At 41.9% G+C, this 18,742-nt stretch overlaps 1 protein-coding gene across 5 annotated transcripts in view; it reads right to left on the reverse strand.

Annotated features, from left to right (window-relative positions):
• cadm4 (cell adhesion molecule 4) overlaps nt 1-18,742 on the reverse strand; it is a 158,803-nt gene that overhangs the window by 14,311 nt on the left and 125,750 nt on the right. For all 5 annotated transcript variants that reach the window (XM_031289152.2, XM_031289170.2, XM_031289142.2 and 2 more), the window contains exons 2-5: nt 18,218-18,364; nt 11,366-11,653; nt 8,556-8,717; nt 6,711-6,801 (exon numbers count right to left, since the gene is read on the reverse strand). In XM_031289152.2, the coding sequence (XP_031145012.1) occupies nt 6,711-6,801; nt 8,556-8,717; nt 11,366-11,653; nt 18,218-18,364 (688 nt within the window). The remainder of the gene's footprint in view (nt 1-6,710; nt 6,802-8,555; nt 8,718-11,365; nt 11,654-18,217; nt 18,365-18,742) is intronic.

The following is an 18,742-nucleotide window of genomic DNA, read 5'->3' on the forward strand; positions in this document are numbered from 1 at the left end:
GAAGCCCACAGACAGACGGACCATCTAGGGGAGGGTTTAAGAGCTTAGGACCCAATACCCTTCTGGAAAGTGCACAAAGGGCCGTGGACACACTAGAAAAGGCTTTGTTTCAAAGCTGGCTCTTAAAAGTGTTGACTGCAGATTGGGTTTAGAAGCTCTATCACACACAGAGTCACATACAAGTCTATGATATGTCCACATTTACACTCTTCTAGCAGTCTCGCTTTGCCAGACCTTCCTACACAGCGCTGCGGAGGAGGGTCTGGTTAGTCCACACAGCATTCTGTGATGGGAGAAAAACGTGCTGTGGTTTACTGGCATTTCTTTAAACCAATCACAATCGTCATGGGTGGTGCTAAGCACTGAACGGAGCCCCAGTGCCGCTGTAAAATAGCCTCGGGAAGGAACTTGTTTTGTCGGAACATGTTTAAAACCGGAGTTTAAAATGCCAACACAAAGAAAGTAAGGTAAGGTAGCGGAATCCGGACGAAAAGAGTGAAATCTGGCAGAATTTCCGTCGGCAATGGAGCAATCCTGGAAGTGGAACGTCATGGATACAGACTACTCTTCTAGTAACCTCTCTGCCTTTTTCTTACAGTTTTTTTCAATTGCTTAAGCACAATTTTGAAAACAGGGACTGTCTTTTTCAAAACACTACACACAGTTAGCACAACCACACACCCAATTAGCAGAACCCCTCAGACTCTTTGCAAAATGAAACACTCTTGCAAAAACTATACACTATTTTATAAAAACCATGTTGTTACCATATGAAACACACACATTTCATATGACTTAATTACATGTCAACCAGTTACACACTGCTGTTGCTAACCCAAAACACTTTTAGCAATTCTACTTCTCAGTGATTAGACTACTGTAAATGAAGTACACAGAGAAAGTACAAATATACAATACGTTCATCAAACACTACACAAGATCAATGCTGCAGACTGAGGAAAATATAATTTATTTCTCTCCATATACCCAAATCAGTCAACATGTCAACATGTCAACATGGAGAATCAACAACAAAACATGTCCCAGTTTTCATGCTACTACAGTAGTGTGCATAACACTGTTAGCTCCGCAAACAACAGACAATCATAAAATACGGTATCCAGTACAGGTTACAATCATAGAAAAAACAACAAACAAAAAAAATGATCTGAAAAAGTACAGAAAATACTAGACATTATGTCTTTGCCTAGCTGGATCTGGCCAGAGAATTCCATCAACATCACAGGCAATATCCTCATTGGCAAGACAACTGTCTTGAATGTCGAATCCATCCTTGCACAGCTGGGGCGTTGAGTTGGTCACAGGCGTCCTCCATGGTCTGAATGAGGGATACCTGAGCCTAGGGCCGGAGATCGTAAACTCTCGCGTGATTATGGGCCCCCTTCCTCCTTGTCATTCTCGACCCTCAATCCTCAAATGTCACAGGGAGGGGTATCAAAAGTGCTGATATGGTGCATCCAATGAGCAGCTGATTACTGTAACTGTAGACAGATTTTCTTTTACCTGTTTCCTTATCGAAATGTCCTTATGACACATGCCACTGTATATCTGCTAAGATTTGGCTGAACTCTTAGTCCAGCCTCCCTCAGCGTCAATACGTGGTTCACAACATGGTCCACTAGTGTTGCGCGACTTTCATTTGATACATTTGGTCCTCTTCTTCTTTGAGCATATTCTCCGGCTTCAGGTCTTCCTCTCCCTCTCCCTCTTCCTCTACCTCCACCTCGGCCTTTACCTCTGGCTGGGCCTCTTCCTCTACCTCTACCTCCTTCTCCTCCTCTGTGGATTCCCCCTCTCACTCTCAGTCTTCTTCTTCTGACACCTTCCATTTTGGGTGAAGGAAGGTGAACTTACCTGCTGCATTTTATATAGTGCTTAAACCTGATTGGTGTGTCTACAATTAAGCAACCATGTGTTTACGTACCTGGTGGCTGTGTTTAACCAATTGGTTCATAGGTGTGTTCATTTGAAAGCCTTTGCTTTGAAATTGCAAGGAAATGACATCATGATAAATTTCTGTGTCAAATGCATACAAGTGTGTTTAGTGTTTTGCAAATCGCTGTGTGTGATGTTTTGCAAAAAGTGTGAAGCTGACAATGTGCTTACAGTTGTGCAAATCTAGGCCAGTGTTTTGCTCCTTGAGTGTAAGGTTTTGCTAATTGTGGGAAAGTTTTAATTTTGGTGTGTAAGCAATTGTAAAAAACTGTAAGCTATTTTTTCTCTCTGTCCTTTAAGCATTAAAGGGGTGATAGAATGCAAAACCGATTTTACCTTGTCATAGTTGAATAGCGACAGTTTGGTGTGTAAATAGGACATACATAGAAGCTCAAAATCCCATTGACACCTCTTTCCTCTGCAAATCTCACAATTTGAAACTGCCTCTGAAAACGGGCCAATCTCAACGAAGCTCATAGTTGACGTCAACTATGTGGCTCCTCCTTATTTGGCTCTAGTCTTTGTCACGTCCCAACATTTACATAGGCTACACCACTGATCTGAGATCTGAGGTCTTCTGAATAGGTCGCGCAGATCTCAGAAATTGTATACATTGTTCATCTGCTATTTTATCATTAAATTCACTTCTGAGACTTTTTTATGCAAGAAATCAACTATGTAAAGGTCAAATATGGGCCGTTTTACGAAAATTGATGGCTAATTGCAAATTTTGTCCGACTGTGTGTCGGAATTCAGCGGCCGGTGCTGCCTGGGTTGCTGCCTCGCTGCCCAGCCTGTCCTCCTTCACAGACCCTAGCCCGCTGTGAGCTAGATGGAACTCTGTAACGGCCGGCAGCCCGCGGTGCTCCATACCCGCGCAAAGTCACCATTTCGGGTTACTGGACTACCAAACGCCGCTGCCCTGACAGAGCTCCAGGGCCTGCAGCTCGCTGCTCTCCCTCCCCTCTTCCTGCTAAATGGCCGGTGTGTGTGTGTGAGAACGCGGTCAGCGAGCTTGTTAGCCCGCAATCTCTTACCACAGGTTCCAGTTAATCTTATAATGGATATGTGTGTTGAGTTATTTAAACAAACAATCAGGGAAATAAACGCCTCTTGTCCGCAAGTGAGCTGGATGGAGCTCTATTAATGAGAGCTAGTTTACCTCCTCCTAACAAGACCTCTGAAATTCACAAAAATGCATTAAATTGAAATCGGACAAAAGTGTTAGCTAAGCTTTGTAAGACCTTAGGGTAGCTGTGATATACATGCCGTGACAAAATTCAAAGTGTAAATATACTATAGTTATGTCGAAAGTGTAGGGGCGATCTTTTCCCATAGGATTGAATGGGACACATAGCCTAGCTAGCAGCTCATCTTAACGAGACCCCTCAAATTCACAAAAATGCCTTAAATTGAAATCGGACAAAAGTGTTATCTTTGTAAGACCTTAGGGTAGCTGTGATATACATGCTGTGACGAAATTCAAACTGAAAAATGGGTGGGATACCACTAGTTGATGCTGTGATTTTGGCAAGGTGTTAACAATCACAAAACAAACTGCGGTGACCCCTGTGTGTAATGCTGCATGATGGCACTGCTGGCCCTGCAGAAGGACTACGGTGATGGAAGAATCAGGAGAGAAAGAGACTTCAGTGACCATGATGATGACTGGCTAATATGCCGATTTAAATTCCGATTTAAATTCCCTAAAGCTGTGCTCTTGGATCTATGTACTGAAGTGGGTCCAGTAGAGAGGGCAACGTGCCGGAACCGTGCCATCCCGGTCCAAATACAGGTCCTCGCCACTCTGGGGGCAACCGGCTGTTTCCTGAGGGAAATGGCAGACAGCTAAGTGTTTTATATAAATATTATAATCTTCAACTTTATCACTAAGGTTTCTTTGGATATAATATATAGTTCTGTTAAATCTTATCATATAGGTCTGGTATATCGAAGCTGTCCCCGAGTGCCGTAATGCCGTAATATACGTACACTTTTAGTAAGGATCCTCCGCACGGTTTTATAAATGAGACCCCAGGTGTTTTTTATCCATCCGTCAAACATTAAATGTCAGTTGATACCACAGATACAACTCTTCTGGTTATGATCAAACGTAGAAGCACATTACATGTGGTCACACTTAATTTTGATAGTCTATTTCTTAAAAATTTCCTAGAGAAGAATTGATACAAAGTTGCTGTTCAGTTCTAAGGATGGTTTCCTAGAACAAACCAACATATCTTGCAGTAATTATAGGGAATATAGTGAAGTTGGAGGAGATTAGTAGTACTTGGTAATTACTTGAAGTTTCCAAGAAAGGCCCCTGGAATAATGTGGGATGTTAATTATATAGAAAGAGGTCAACTTTGTGTTCATTTCAACAACACATAAAAAGAGAGAAGATCTCTTTTAGGCAGCTGGCTATTTTAAGATGGAAGAAGCTCTCACAAATTTTCCTTTTTATCTCTTTGAAACCTTTATTAAGGGCTGATAAAGGGCATATGTTCTCCTTATAGTGATGCCCTGCTTTACTCTCACACATTTGGTAGCCATCCAGGAAAACTACTGTTTTCTGCTGCGACCAGTGTAAAGCTCCACTGGAGCAGGTAGAGATTACTCAAGTAAGATTCCACAATAGCTAGAAGAATTGTTGGTGTAAGATGGATGGTAATTACTTGGGAGATAACAGCCTGGTCTCACAGAATTCCGTGAAATGATCACAAACTGTTAACACCGCATTACGTGCTGGTGGCACGGAATGTGTGAAAATTCCGTCTGACCACCACGGAAAACAATACCGATGTAAAGTAAATGAGAAGATGACGTAGCATTAGGAGCGACTACGGTAGCGAGTAGTATGAAAGCCAGAAAGGGAGGGTGGTTGGGGTGGTGGATGGGTCAAACACAGGACTTTCACCCAGGAGACCGGGGATTGTGTCCCGCGTGTCACGTTTCCTAAACCCAACCATAACCGTCCCGTTCTTCTTTTCCTAAACTCAACCATCCCGTTGTTGTCCCGCGTCCCGTTATTGTTTTCCTAAACCCAACCGTCCCGTTGTTGTCCCGCGTTTCATGGAAACGTAAGCCCACCCACGACCTTTTCCTTAACTTAAGGGTCCATGTTCATTTCACAGAATTCTTCCGTGGGCCCATCATGGAATGTTTTGCGATTCCGTGAAACTGCCACAGATTTTGAGTTAAGAAGCTGTGTTCATTTCACGGAATTCTGTGAGATCAGGTTGGGAGATAAACAGTATATGTAATAAAGCTGTGTGATATTCATAGATCAAATTTGATTCATCTCTCTGGCCCATAAATCAAACTTCTGGCAAACAACATGGGTACATCTCACTCTGTATATATGTGTTTAGACCCTAAGAACTATTCCAAACTGACCTGCTGCAGTTTCTTTACTTTATCGTTAGTATTATTTTCACATATGTTTTTATTGTTTTTGAAAATTGCTCTGAGAAAATACAAAGAAACGTTACCATATATTTCAACCTCATCAGTTTACCTGCGACTGTGACCTTTTGGCCTTTGTAATCATTCTAGCTTGCTGAATTCAAGCTTATTCTACATTTATATTTAACCCTCAAAAGACGCACCGGCGAGTCCAAGTGATGTTTGACAACACTTGTATTCAAAAAGTGATATTAAAAAATTTAATTTTAGATATTTATTTACTATTGTATTGATATATTACACTACTTTTGTGAACCCAAGACTTTTCTAAATTCATTTCAAGCACCAAAACAATTGAGTGTAGGTTTGTTTTCACAAGAGATTTGAGAAAATTCAAAAAGTGAACATCAACTTTTCAGCTCTGGGGCCGAACTATCTCTTTACACATTGCTCTGGGACAAATGTGGGCCTCACTCTCAGAAAGCTGAACTGAACTAAAGCCAGCACCAATCTTACCCTCCAGACAAATTTCCAGAATGAAAGTAGAGCCATTTAGCCTTGTAGCGGTCTGTGCAGCTATCAGCTGTTTAGTGAAGTTAACCTAAACCCAAACAGTTTTACGTGAATACTTGCAGTCCATTAACATTGTGTTTTAATTTTTTTGAAAGTTTTTAAGGGTTGAGGTTGAACCTGGCAACTTCCTGCATGTTGCCGTCAATCAAACGCTTTCTGTGTATCCTGAAGCCGATTTGTCAGGACTCAACGCTTTGTTGAGACAAACCTTTTATACTTTCTAAATATTTTGTCAGGAATTCATTATGGAACAAGAGAAACCGCATAAACACACCGCTATGACAACCCAAAATAATCCATAAGCAGTGTTTGTGCCAGTTGGTAAATGTGCCAGTTTCATATCTTGTTGAAGGTGAAGCTGAACAATTCCATTTCTTTTTCAACCCACAAAAAGTCATCAAACTTCCTTAAACACTGATCTCAAATATATACATATCCTGTATATATACATATTTAGAGGACAGCTAAGGTCAGTGACCCAGAGTCAGGTGAAATTAGGTTTCTCCCTTGGCTTTTTTTGTTATCTTTACTGTCAATACTAATGATAGCAGCAGTAACTTCTTTGTTTATGTACAGTATGTGTGCATGTGATCGGTACCACCACATTATCAGACTGTATAGGAACAAAGTTTGTGTCATTATGTTGAGTGTAAAAGGAGGGCATAAATAGCATTTACTGAAGGCCCAAAACAATTATAACACATGTGTACACACACACACACACACACACACACACACACACACACACACACACACACACACACACACAGACTTACAGAGGGTTCCCAGTAACAGAGCAGGTGAGGCTGAGCGAGTCGCCCTCTCGCAAAATGCCAGAGGGAGGAACAATTCTCACTGTTGGTGCAACTGTGGGGAGAAATAAATAAATAAATGAGTATACATGTGAGAGAAAAAACAAGGATGGCATAGAAAATGAAATGGATCAAAGGGATGAAAAAGAAGCGACAATCAGAGAGGACAGAAAAGAAGATTTAGAAATGAGAGACAAACAAGGAGCGAGGGAACAAAAAGGGAAAAGTGAGAAAGTGGCAGGGAGAAGGGTGTTTAACATCTGTTTCCAAGGCAACCAGCCGACAATCCTACGGTTGAGACACCTGTTATCATAAGCAGCCCACCGCTCCAGCAGCTGCTGTACTGCACTTGCTTCAGTAACAGAGCGATGGGAAGCCAAATCCACACTGACAGTTGGTCATTATTACCAGTTGTCTGGCAGGAGGAACCACCAGCTCGCAGGTTGACAAAACTGTTGAATATTAATCATTGTGATCTATCAACCAACATTAGTATACATGTGGCAAATCAATTGTACCCAAGGACTGATGCAGAACAACTTACTGAATATGAATAATATCACCAATGGTAAATATGTATATATGTCTGTGGAATGTTTGACTGTCCAAGATTATTTGACATATTGTGGGATAAGAATCATATTGAACTGTCAGTAATACTAATATGAGAAGAGAACAAATTGAATAATTGAGTATGTGTTGCCTTGTTGAATAGCATCACAGTGACATTGGAGGAGAAAATGAACTTCATCGTAGTATTGATGTATCAACTAATGACTGAAAATCTCAATCTGGTGCCTCTCAATTGATTTGACTTTGTTTTCTGAATTTAAAAAGGGATTTGCAGACAAAATAAGACAAATAAATATCATTATTAAAGACTAATCATTCCTGCAATGTAAAAAAGGGAACGCTTTGTTTGTCCTCATATCAAAAAAACAAAAGACAGAAAAGTCAAAAGTAAAGTAATAGAAGCAAACTTAACATGTTTGATGGGATTAGAAGCAAAGAACATGGATTTACATTTCAAATTCATTAAATTATGCATTTCAGACTTTTCCAAGGATATACTGTAGCCTAGATTATAGCTGTCTGGCATTTTCAAGATTAATCCTACTGTGAAAATATTGAGAATTCATCTTAAATTAAAAACATGGGTCTATCTGAACTTTTTGCCCTGAGTGAATATTAGACTTTAGCCAGTTATAAATTTAAATCTCTCAGTAGTCACTCTTTGCTTTCGCCTGCCTCAAATGGACGTGTGTGCAGGGATTTCACAGCATACCAACCTGTGCAAACAAGCCAGCAAAATCAATCAATCCGAGAACAGTACGGGGATCATTGCACATACTAATGTGACCCAGGTTTTCTCAGCTGATGTTGGTTAGCTCCCTAAACCGCAAGCCAGGACCCTAACCTGGCCGCAGGCCTGTTTCTGCCAGCTCTCTGCATGATGAGATTTTTATGTATGAGAACAGGTCTCATACAGGGCAGCTTTGAATATCACTGTTAAAATCCTGGACTGTGTATAAATGAGCTTTAGTCTAAAATGAGATATCCATCATTTGAAAAATGAGGCTGCTACCCTGACAAAAGTATTGCTGGCATTAAAGTAAAACACTATAATGAATAGTCCTGAAGTAGCAACTTAAGTGACAGCCACACAGATGGAATAATCAGTGTTTTTTAAAATATTCGGCAATGAACGTCATGTTACTTCATTTGTTGCCAAGATGGATAGAAAGCACTATGATATTAAATGCACACATACACACACACAAACACACTTTGACTGAAGGAGAGACTTACAATACACATCCAGGCGATAGTGTCGAATCCTCTTCTGCCCGCCGAGTGCTGGGTGGAACGCCTCGCAGCTCAGCGCCGCCCCGTTGTCTTTCCTTTCTACCGGGATCCGGATGGTGCTGGACACGCTGAACGTCTTCGCGTTGTCCTGCTGGGATACCACACCTGGAGAGAGAAAGACACGATGATGAAAGGAAAGAAAACAGGTGGGGTGGCCAAAAATCAAGCTAGCAGCCAAAACATTCCTGTTTTCCCTCTTTCCCTGCGGAGACATCACGCCTATGATGGGAGGGAGAGAGAGAGAGAGAAGGGGAGGACAGAGGGAGTAGAAAGAGGAGACTTTTAGAGGAGAGCACAGAGGTGGATCGAAGAAGTAAGCAGACTGAAGAAGTTAGAAGAAGTTAGTGACTGATGAATGAGCTTTTTACAGCAGCACCAAGTACAGGTAGAGGGGAGGATGGGTCGTGGGAATATAATAAGAGTGAGAAAAGAGAAAGCAATTTGCATCTTTATTTCATGGCAATTATGAGCAGCAGAACTGTTTGTTTGCAGATTGCAAATCAACTGAATATTGTGTGTGCGTGAAAGAATGTGAGACAGAGATGAGGGAGAGAGAGGGATAAAAGAGTGAATATGCATAACTGAATTGAGATTTTAACTGAGCCAGACATGGCGAGAGAGGGGCGTCAAAGGAGCAGAGCGAGAGAAGAAAGGCAAAGGAGAGAGGGACTCATAGATGAGAGACAGAGAGGGCAGCAAAACGGGCATGACTGATGGGGTAGTGCGAGGAGGGGGGCGAGGAGAGCTGCGGCGAGTCCAGACATGAAAGAGGACAATAAGAGTGCCAAGCCAGATGCAGAGTGGAAGACAGATGCAAGAAGAGACAAGGAGGAGAGACAGAAGGAGGGAGGATGAACAGTGGAGTGATATGGTCATGTATTGGGAGTTTGTGCTTGTTGAGGCAGAATACAACAATATTACTTATATCGCGCTGAGTTTTCAATTATTGCCGGCGAGCAAATGAGAGCAGGCCCAATCGAAGCGTGAGAGAGGACAGCGGTGGGTGCAGATGAGCAGGAATAAGGCAGCGTTGGGAAGATAGTGTCTTAATTAGAGAGTGTTTTCTCATATCTGTTGGGATCTGCCTCCAACCTTTAGTGTCACAGTTCATTTAGCTCAGGGCCAAAAGAGAGGGGAGGGGTGGGGAGGGAGGGGAAGGGAGTAGAGAAAAGAGGAGTGGAAATAGGATGAAATGAGATGAAACAGGAGGGAAGAAGAAGAGAGGAAACAGGAGGAGAGGGAAGGAGCATTAGTAAAAAAAAGATGAGACGAGTGAGACAAAAGTGCGGCCCCTCTCTGTCTCCTTGACTCTTAAAGCCCTTTGCAAGATGAAAAGTGTCACGTCTTTGTCACCAGTGAAATTGAAAGGAGAAAAAGACAGAAAAATTTGATAAAAAGAAAGGGAAGGGAGCAAAGTCGAAGGACAGACAGGGGAGAGATAGAATGACGGTGACAGGCGTGTTACGACAGAGAGACAAAAATAGCAAGTAAAAGAGACGACGGCTGACATGAAGTTTGAACGCGCAAAACATTGCTTAATGCATGTCCCAAAAAACTGTTGACACCAGATTATCGCACACTATTTCTTCTGATCCGTGTGAGTTATTTCAGGGCGGTGAGTAAGAATTAATGAATAATGCAAACCATTTGACTGCGATTTGTACTTTTAAACAATGCTGTCAGCATTGTTTAAAAGTCTGAGATGAATTGAATAAAAAAGAATAGCCACAAGCCTGAATTAGAGATGCTTTGCATAAATGAGTCTCCAAATGTGTTGTTTGTGCTCAGTCAATTGAACAAGGTTTTTGAGGAATTCAAATCAAAACATAGCATTATACCCAAATGCTGATTTAAACGCGAAGTGCAAAAAAGTTATTTCTCAGGGGTTAAGTAGACTGAAAACAGGGGAAGGATCAGTCTCAAATGTATTATTGAGTGAAGGGTCCCTTTAACTGGGAGACAGATGGATTAATAGATCAATGCAACAGATTTAGCTCACAGATTTTATCAGAAGCAAAGAAGTAGGGAGTTAGATGATGGTGAATTAAAAAGTGTCTCTTTGTGAATGTGTGAAAGAGAGGTAGAGTGAGAAAATCTGGAGTGTTTGTAGCATCTGTGCTTCCTTGTAATGGTGTACTTGTCAGATTATGTCCAAATAAAACCCATTTGAAATAGAATTTTAAATGGGAGAGCATTTAGACAGGGGGACATGTGCATCTGTTTTGGTAGAAAGAGAATTTGACTAGTGGATGCATTAAAAAGACAGCACTGAAATCTATCTTATACTTGCAGTTGATGTCTGCCTTCTCAACACATAGATCAACACATGTAGATATTTACTTCTGTGAACTTATGACTCTTCCTCGAAGGAACGGAGACAGAAAAGTGAACACAGTTCACATCTCACAAAGTGTGTTTGATCATTTGAAACTAGACTGTCGCCTATAAATATTGCAAAGAACACTTGATCAAAATCATGGAAACAGGAGGAGAATAAAGACTTTAGCAGCCCCACAGCCAAAACCTTAATTTTCTTCATCCATTCATCTTAACCTGCTCTCATCAACTGATCCATCTGCCATTTTCTCTGTCAATCCATCAATCACCCATCCATTAATCCTTCTTTTATTCAGCACTTATTTTGTGATATTATCCACCCATTTCACGTCACCTGTCCTATATCCCCCCATTAGCTTCCTCATTTATCTCTCATAATCACCAAACCATCCATTCGTCCATTGTCAGCCAGGTACCTGGTATCTCACGGCCGTTACGAATCCAGCGCAGGGTGGCAGCCGGCTTGCTGCGCGGGGACATACAGGTGAGCTCCACCTCACCGCCCTCCATGGCCTCCTGCTTCACCTCCACCGTGGGCGTCTCCGGGGGCACCGAAACTGAGAGCGTCGCCACCTGGTGGTGCGTGGCATCCGTGTAGAGCTGGCAGAAGTAGCCGCCCTCATCCGTCACGCTGACGTTGGTCAACGTGATGCGCACCAGCCTCGGGGTGAAGAGCACCATCTGGAAACGGTCGTCCTTCAGGGCTGGAGGTGGACAAAGATAACGGCAGGAGTAGAAGTGGAATGGAGATGGGGGGGCGGAAGCAGGACACCGTGGGATGGGGTTGTTGGAGAGGAGGGGGAGTGGGGAGAAGAAGTTGAGGTGGGAGGGAAAAGAGGGGAGGTATGATGGTAGAGAAGATTGGGGGGGGCGGTGTAGGTGACAGGAAGAGAGGCAAGATCAAGGAGAGGGAAGGTGAGTACATCAGTCATTGGTAGAAAAAGCACACTCTGTCTGTGAAGTGAGACTAAATTAAAATAAATGCTAAATACTTTATTCATGTGTAAAATCAAATGGAAAACAACAACAGAAAATATTTTACTCTGGGTCAGTGTAATTGATTCATTTTTTCCTAATGCTTCAGGGACAGACACAGCATTAAGAATTGTTTTTGTCATGGTGCTTTGCTTGTTTGAAATACACCACATACACATACAAGCTAAGACTGCCAAATTGAGTCTCATATTAAAGAACTTGTTTTAATACACTTTACTGGCAGGCTTTTTTCTTGCTTTATTTTGAATTTGTTTTCAGATGAAATGCACCTCAGGAAGCGGCATATACCTCACTCACAAACTTACATTTAGCAGGCTGCAGGTTCTACACAAGGGGGAGGGGGGGGGGGGGGTGCTCATTGACAGACCATTTATACCTGTGTAAACCTAGCAAGATAATCAGACTTAATTAGCATTTTGTTTCACTACATTGTGTTGAAGTTAGCCGTTTTCTGTTTCCGGAAACATTACCCTAACCAATCAATAAGTAATGTATCCGTCCTGCCGAAGCAGTTAGCCTAGGGATGCTAGTGGCGAGCAAAGTCACCGAAAGTTACCGATCCGGTGGGTTACTGAGGTAGGCATGTGAACCAGCTGGTTCGGCGAATTATTAGCCTAGCTCAGAGCGGGTTAGCTTACTCGAGTGATAAGAAAGAGATCCCTCCAATCTCGCAGTCTTATCAGTGACTAAATCGGTTTCATCATAGACAAAGGCTCTGGCGGCCTGTCATTTTTGGCATTTTACCTGCCCCACACTAATTGGCTTGGTTCTTTTTTTTCCCCAACAACTGTCATTGACCACAACACTAGTCCTACTTGGATTGCTAGAAAATCTTACATGTGGCCAGTGATTCAGAGGTCTGCATGGAGCAATGCTAATGCAAAGCTGTACCACCTACAGGGAAGTGATATCAGTTCAGACCTATAGCTGTAGGTTCACTGATGTTGCCACTTACTTGCCAAGAAAGTGACAGTTGCTGGAATTGCTTCTACTTTTCTTGCCGATAAGGGCACAGCTTAGATTGACTACAAGTCCAAAGTTGCAGGGCAGAAAGTGCTTTGCTTTGTTGATCTGCAGTTGAATGACATTGGCCAGGCCTGGTTGAAGACACTTTGCATCAATAACACCATGTATCTGTGTTAATGAATGTCTATAGTATATTTTACTTTTTCTATTTATCTTTGAAAATACAGTACATTTACCTTTCTGCAGGCATTGGCAAGTACATCATACAAGTGAAGTGAAGGGCTGCTTTAATTGAGTGGTATAACATTTTCAGCTATGGAATCAGTTATTCCTTAGCCTCAAGATAGTTTGTTCTGTATTAGCAAACAGCCAGTTCTATCTCCCACAGTCTGGAACGAGAATAGAGTTTTCACCACCCTCTAATATGTGATGTCACTCCCATGGACAGCGCTGCAGAGGAAAAACGACAAAACATGGGAGAAATAGTGACTGTGACAGCACCCCAGACAGTTTTCTGCTCTGGAATTGATAGTGCTGTTAAATCTAAAGCTCAGTTTGATATAAAAAAGTTCAGACAGAGTTTGCAAAGTCAGTCTCGATGGAGCAGCTCTAGGCTGTACATTAATACAACATAACAGATGTCTTGGTTCACTCATTTCCAGCATTGAGAGAGACTGTTGTTCATTTTCCCAAGCACTGATTGGACTATCCTAAACCAGAATGTATTCATTCATTCTCTTTGTAACTGCTTGTTTTATTCCTCTGTAAGCCCATTTCTAATTAGTGTCTGGCATTTTTATTGTTGATCTTATTAGGTTTTAATCATAATGGTTTTACTCGCTATGAAGAACTTGGTAACTCTTTTGAAGACTGCTATGCAAATATAGTGCTTATTGCACAACCAAACATGATTTCAGGAAAGCTTTTTAATTGAGTAGTGCTGTCCTTTGAGTCAGTGAGGCTAAATACTACAATTGTTCACAGTGTAAACTGTGTACAATTCAGAAGATGAAAAATAGATAAAAAGATTGGAAACAAAGAGTAAAAACACTTTTCACTTTCTTTCTCTCTTTTTACGTCCAATCCAAACACTCGCTTACCAACCCCATAATGCACATAGGAGAAAGAAAGGAAAGTACAGAGAGGATGAGAAGAGTTGAATGTGCAACACTTTTCCTTTTGTTTCTTAAGAAAGAGTAGAATCAATGGTAAGAAAAACACTAATAACAGCCTGTGGGTGACACTGGCCATAGATTCTCATTCAAGACTTACTTTGTATCGACTTGACTGTGAAATCTCTCCCTCACCCCCCCCCATCTCTATTTTACTCCCTCTCTTCACTCCTTTGTGTTGGCTTCGGCTTACGTAGGGAACAGCAGACATTACCCTGATGTAACAACCGGCCATCTTGCAGCATAATTCATCACAACACATACTAGAGTATAGATATTGGCTTTGTGTGGGCATGTGTGCCAGAGAGAGTGGAGGAGAAAGAAATAATAAATGAATGAGAGAAATAGTCTAATATAGCTCCATAATGCGACAGGCGGGAAAAAATAATATAGAGTCAGAAATCCACAGGGGACTGCGAGAGCGGCCTGGAGCAATGTAGTAAGTCCACTCTTCCTGGAAGTACACCCCACTAATCGCTCTACCACACCCCCAAAATGTCCCCTCCACCGGATGGCAGCAAGAGCATTGTGAGCTATTCCCCACAGATAGGTAAATCTTTTTTCCCTCTATGCACTAAATGGCAACTAAATGTCAGACTTCTGTTCAAGTCCAACTTCACCTTTATTGTCCTATCTCATTTGCATGCTGAGGAGAGTTGGCAATAGGGGGAGAAAGAGAGATATGGACCACTGAGGAGAAAGGGTCCATTTGGTTAGTTCCACTGCTCTATTATAGCTATCATTCCCCACAATCTCATAAAACACACCCCTGGCTGGTTGCTCTCCTGCAAAACAGGCAGCCTAATTCACAGCACTTACAGCAGCGCCTCTATTTGGGCAGTTGGTGTGGAATGGCTCGGCACAGACAGGCCTCAGTTTGTTAGCCTGATATCTGTGTGCCAGATGGGCAATAGGCAGAAATGGAAGAGCCCTACAGCGAGTGATGGAGCAAACTTGGAGGTAGAAAGGGCTAGAGTGAGATGTAATTCACGCTCCCGGAAAATGTCCCCAACGAGGCTTTTCAGTGCTTACGTGAGCTAAATTAGTAACAGGAAGCCATCTATACTTTATACCTTGCCTAACCTTTGGATCATTTCCCAGTGCTGTCTCTCTCCCCATCGCCTGACGCTCCCTTGTCTTACTCTCCCTGTTGCGGTTTTTCTTAACTGTCATCTCATCCTCCCCCACTCCTTTCTTTATTCACTCTCATTTTCTCTTTCATTCTAGCTTTCACATTCCGTCGTCCTCCTCGCTCTGATTAGGCTTCATCGTGCTTTCCGAACGGTGCAAGTCCCGTGTCTCGTGGGAGAGCATACCGGGCGGCTCTGTTTAAATACTTAATGGAACTTACCAGCAGTGCTGATCTCATAGAATTGAGGGGAAGAGTTCAAAGTAAGGTTTCCAAAAGCAGCGACCTCTACTACCCAATTAAGGCCGCTCCGTGATCGCGGAGACTAACAAGTGAAGAAAAGTTGTGTAAAACTAAAGTATTTGAATGCTGTACCAGTGAACAGTGAAATCAGCTCTTTTTTCTTTCGTAATTTAGTCTGATCTTGGCGTACTGTTCCGAAAATCTTTAGGGACTACTGCTTTGACAGAGAATGTTCCCGAGGAGTGTGTGGGAGTCTTGATTGTTGAATCACTGTAATTACAAGTGCTAGAAGTTGCAATGAATACACATGTAAAAATGTGTTCAAGCGGAAACTTTCACATATAGAAATATTACATAAATATACATAAATATATTTATGCCTTTTAGTTGCAAGGTTTTGCATTTATTTTCGGTGGTTAAAAACACAGGTTCATGTATGTTCAAGCAGTTCTTGGACAGTTTGAGCAAAGTTTATCTTCATATAAGCTAGTGTGTGAAAGTTTGCCTTCTCCTTCTCCTCTGGATCTGGCAGCCAATCTTTTTTTTTTTTGGCACTTTCACAATTCTTTTCTTTAACCATGCTACTACATTTGAGGATGTCAACCTACAACACACTACTAGCACTTGAATTAATTTGCCGTTTTATATACTGGAGAGATGATGAATATGCAGCCATGTTAAAGGAACACGGCGACTTATTGGGACTTTAGCTTATTCACCGTATCCCCCAGAGTTAGATAACTGTCGTAACTCTGTCTGACGTACCCACCGCTAGCCTCGCTTAGCACAGATCCTGGAGGTAACCGGCTGCAACTATCCTACTGCTCCCAATAAGTGACAAAATAACGCCAACATTTTCCTATTTACATGTTGTGATTTGTAATAGTCACAGCGTGTACAAATAACAAGGTCACATGAGACACAACCATCTTCTAACCGTATACCAACTGGAAACTATATTCTCAGAAGGCGAAGCACTGCTACTTGGGACTACCTGAAAAGCACCGTTGTAACTCTCTGCTCCTCACCACGGCGCTTCTCAGGTGCTGCGAGCAAATCACTCCACCCAAGTAGCAGAAGTAGTAGTGCTTCGCCTGTTGGCGTTATTTTGTCACTTATTGGGAGCAGTAGGCTAGATGGAGCCGGTTACCTCCAGGATCTGTGCTAAACTAGGCTAGTGGTGGGTGGGTCAGACAGAGTTACGTCACGGAGATGAGAAGGGTATGTATGGACTTATCTAACTCTGGGGGATATGGTGAATAAGCTAAAGTCCCAATAAGTCGCCGTGTTCCTTTAAGGCTGTGTGAGACTGGCACTTGCATGGTCCTTGCAGCTGAGGAGTTCTTTATCTAGCACATGCTCAAAAAGCCATAAGACAAATACAAACACTGTAAAATTAGAAACAACCATTTTGGCCATCTGATGCGGTCGTCAGTTCTCTCTCAACTCAATTAAATCCGATTAAACTGAATTAATGAATCACAGTTCAAAATATGTCCTGTGTAACAGTAGCAGAATGAGATTAAAATAATAATGTGTATCTTATAAACTACTTTGGAACTCAGTAACATTCAGCAAGAGCAGCTTGAGTGAAGTTAGCTCAGCAAACAGACTCTAAGAGTCTAAATCATGCTGGGAAAATTAACACCTGTCACAAAACTACAACAGCAGAACAATGCTTTTTTGGAATCGTAACCATTCAAAACTATTTTCGGAGCAGCATGTCAGAGAGACTGAATGGGCTAACCATTCAGTCTACTACTACAATTTGTTTATTAATCATGCAGTGCCCATGCTTTTTGTGTGCATGTTGTTGTTGACTTGGGGCAAAGGGGGCTCATTCACAAAGCTTCCACAGCCAATTACTGGTAAAACTAGCAGCTGCTAGTGGTTTAGCATACTGTACAAATTATTTTTAACCCTAACCAAAGCATTCATTGGGTTATTAGGTTGACGTGGTCTCTTAAGCTTGAACAACTGAAAACTACTGAAAACTTTTTGAATATATTAAAATGCACCCCTTGCCTTTAACTCTAACAGTTATAAACCACAATTTTACACCATAGCCTTAAGCCTCAGCTAACGTCTTAAGAAGTTTATTATATAGATTACGTAGGGCATAAATAACTATTGCTAACACAAGACATAACGCCAAAATGTTGCTCCAATTAAGCTGCCTCACACGAGTTTCAAAGGAAATGTTTTATCCTTGATTGTTCTTTTGCTCAGAGGTTTCCTAGCAGCACTAACAGAAAAACTGGCTAAGGTGGCAGCTTTTGCTATAATTAGTTAAGAAAAAAGTAATGTTTGCCTACCCCGAGGCCCTCAATGAAATCTGCCTTCATTAGAATATTGGTTACAATGATAATTTGCCATAGTGCCGCCTTTAAGAAAACATGTGATTGCCAAGGCCATGCTCTAATGAAGAGCTGTAATAAGTTCTGATCTCATCACAGGGGTTAAAAGTGGATTATGCAGAGAGCTTTGAACTATGCTTTTAAAACAGTTAAAGTAGTCACACTGTTTGGGCAGAGAGGAAAACCATCATCTAAATTAACTCTGGGGTTATCTGACTTTTTAATGTGGAATCTCTTCCAAGGCAAAGTGAGGACATTTGCAATAAGAAAAATGTAAAGTGCAAGTGTTGGTGAGTCATTGCTAATGTCTTTAAAAGACTGGCTTCAAATGGAACTGAGGGCAAATGTATAAACACAGATAGATTAGGTCTGTCCGCAGAGACAAATGTGCACGCAGCTACACACCTCGCGTGCCGTTAAAGAAGAGGGTCTGCCGGCGGGGATTCTGGATAACCACAATTGATCCATCGTAGTTCTGCAGGCGGCAGGAGATCTGGGCCGTACCTCCCTCCAAGACTGTCACATTCTCTGCCTGCACCGCCTGACAACGGGCTGAAACAGAGAAAGATGAACGTTGATATAGTGATACAGAGGGTGGGCGATGGAGAGGACGAAAAAGAGGCAGAGAAGAGGAGGGGGGCAAATAGGAGGAACAGATGCGGAGAAAATGATGTTCAATTTGCACCGCGCTTGAGAAAGAACCTTTCAAAATGAGGTACTTAAAGCATCCTTCATTTACTCGCTATTCATCATATGGACACAACAAGGGAGAAACAGAGAGGGGGAGGAGAAGAGAGAAGGAGACAGAGTGATGGAGATAAAGAGATTGAGAGCGAGAGAAAAGACACTGAAGGACTCAACAAGTAAAAGAGGGTCCTTATGAACAATGTGTTCTTATGATTATAATCGGGATGATTATAATTACTGCTA

The sequence above is a fragment of the Sander lucioperca genome, chromosome 10 (assembly GCF_008315115.2).
Source record: "Sander lucioperca isolate FBNREF2018 chromosome 10, SLUC_FBN_1.2, whole genome shotgun sequence".
Taxonomy (NCBI): Eukaryota; Metazoa; Chordata; class Actinopteri; order Perciformes; family Percidae; genus Sander; species Sander lucioperca.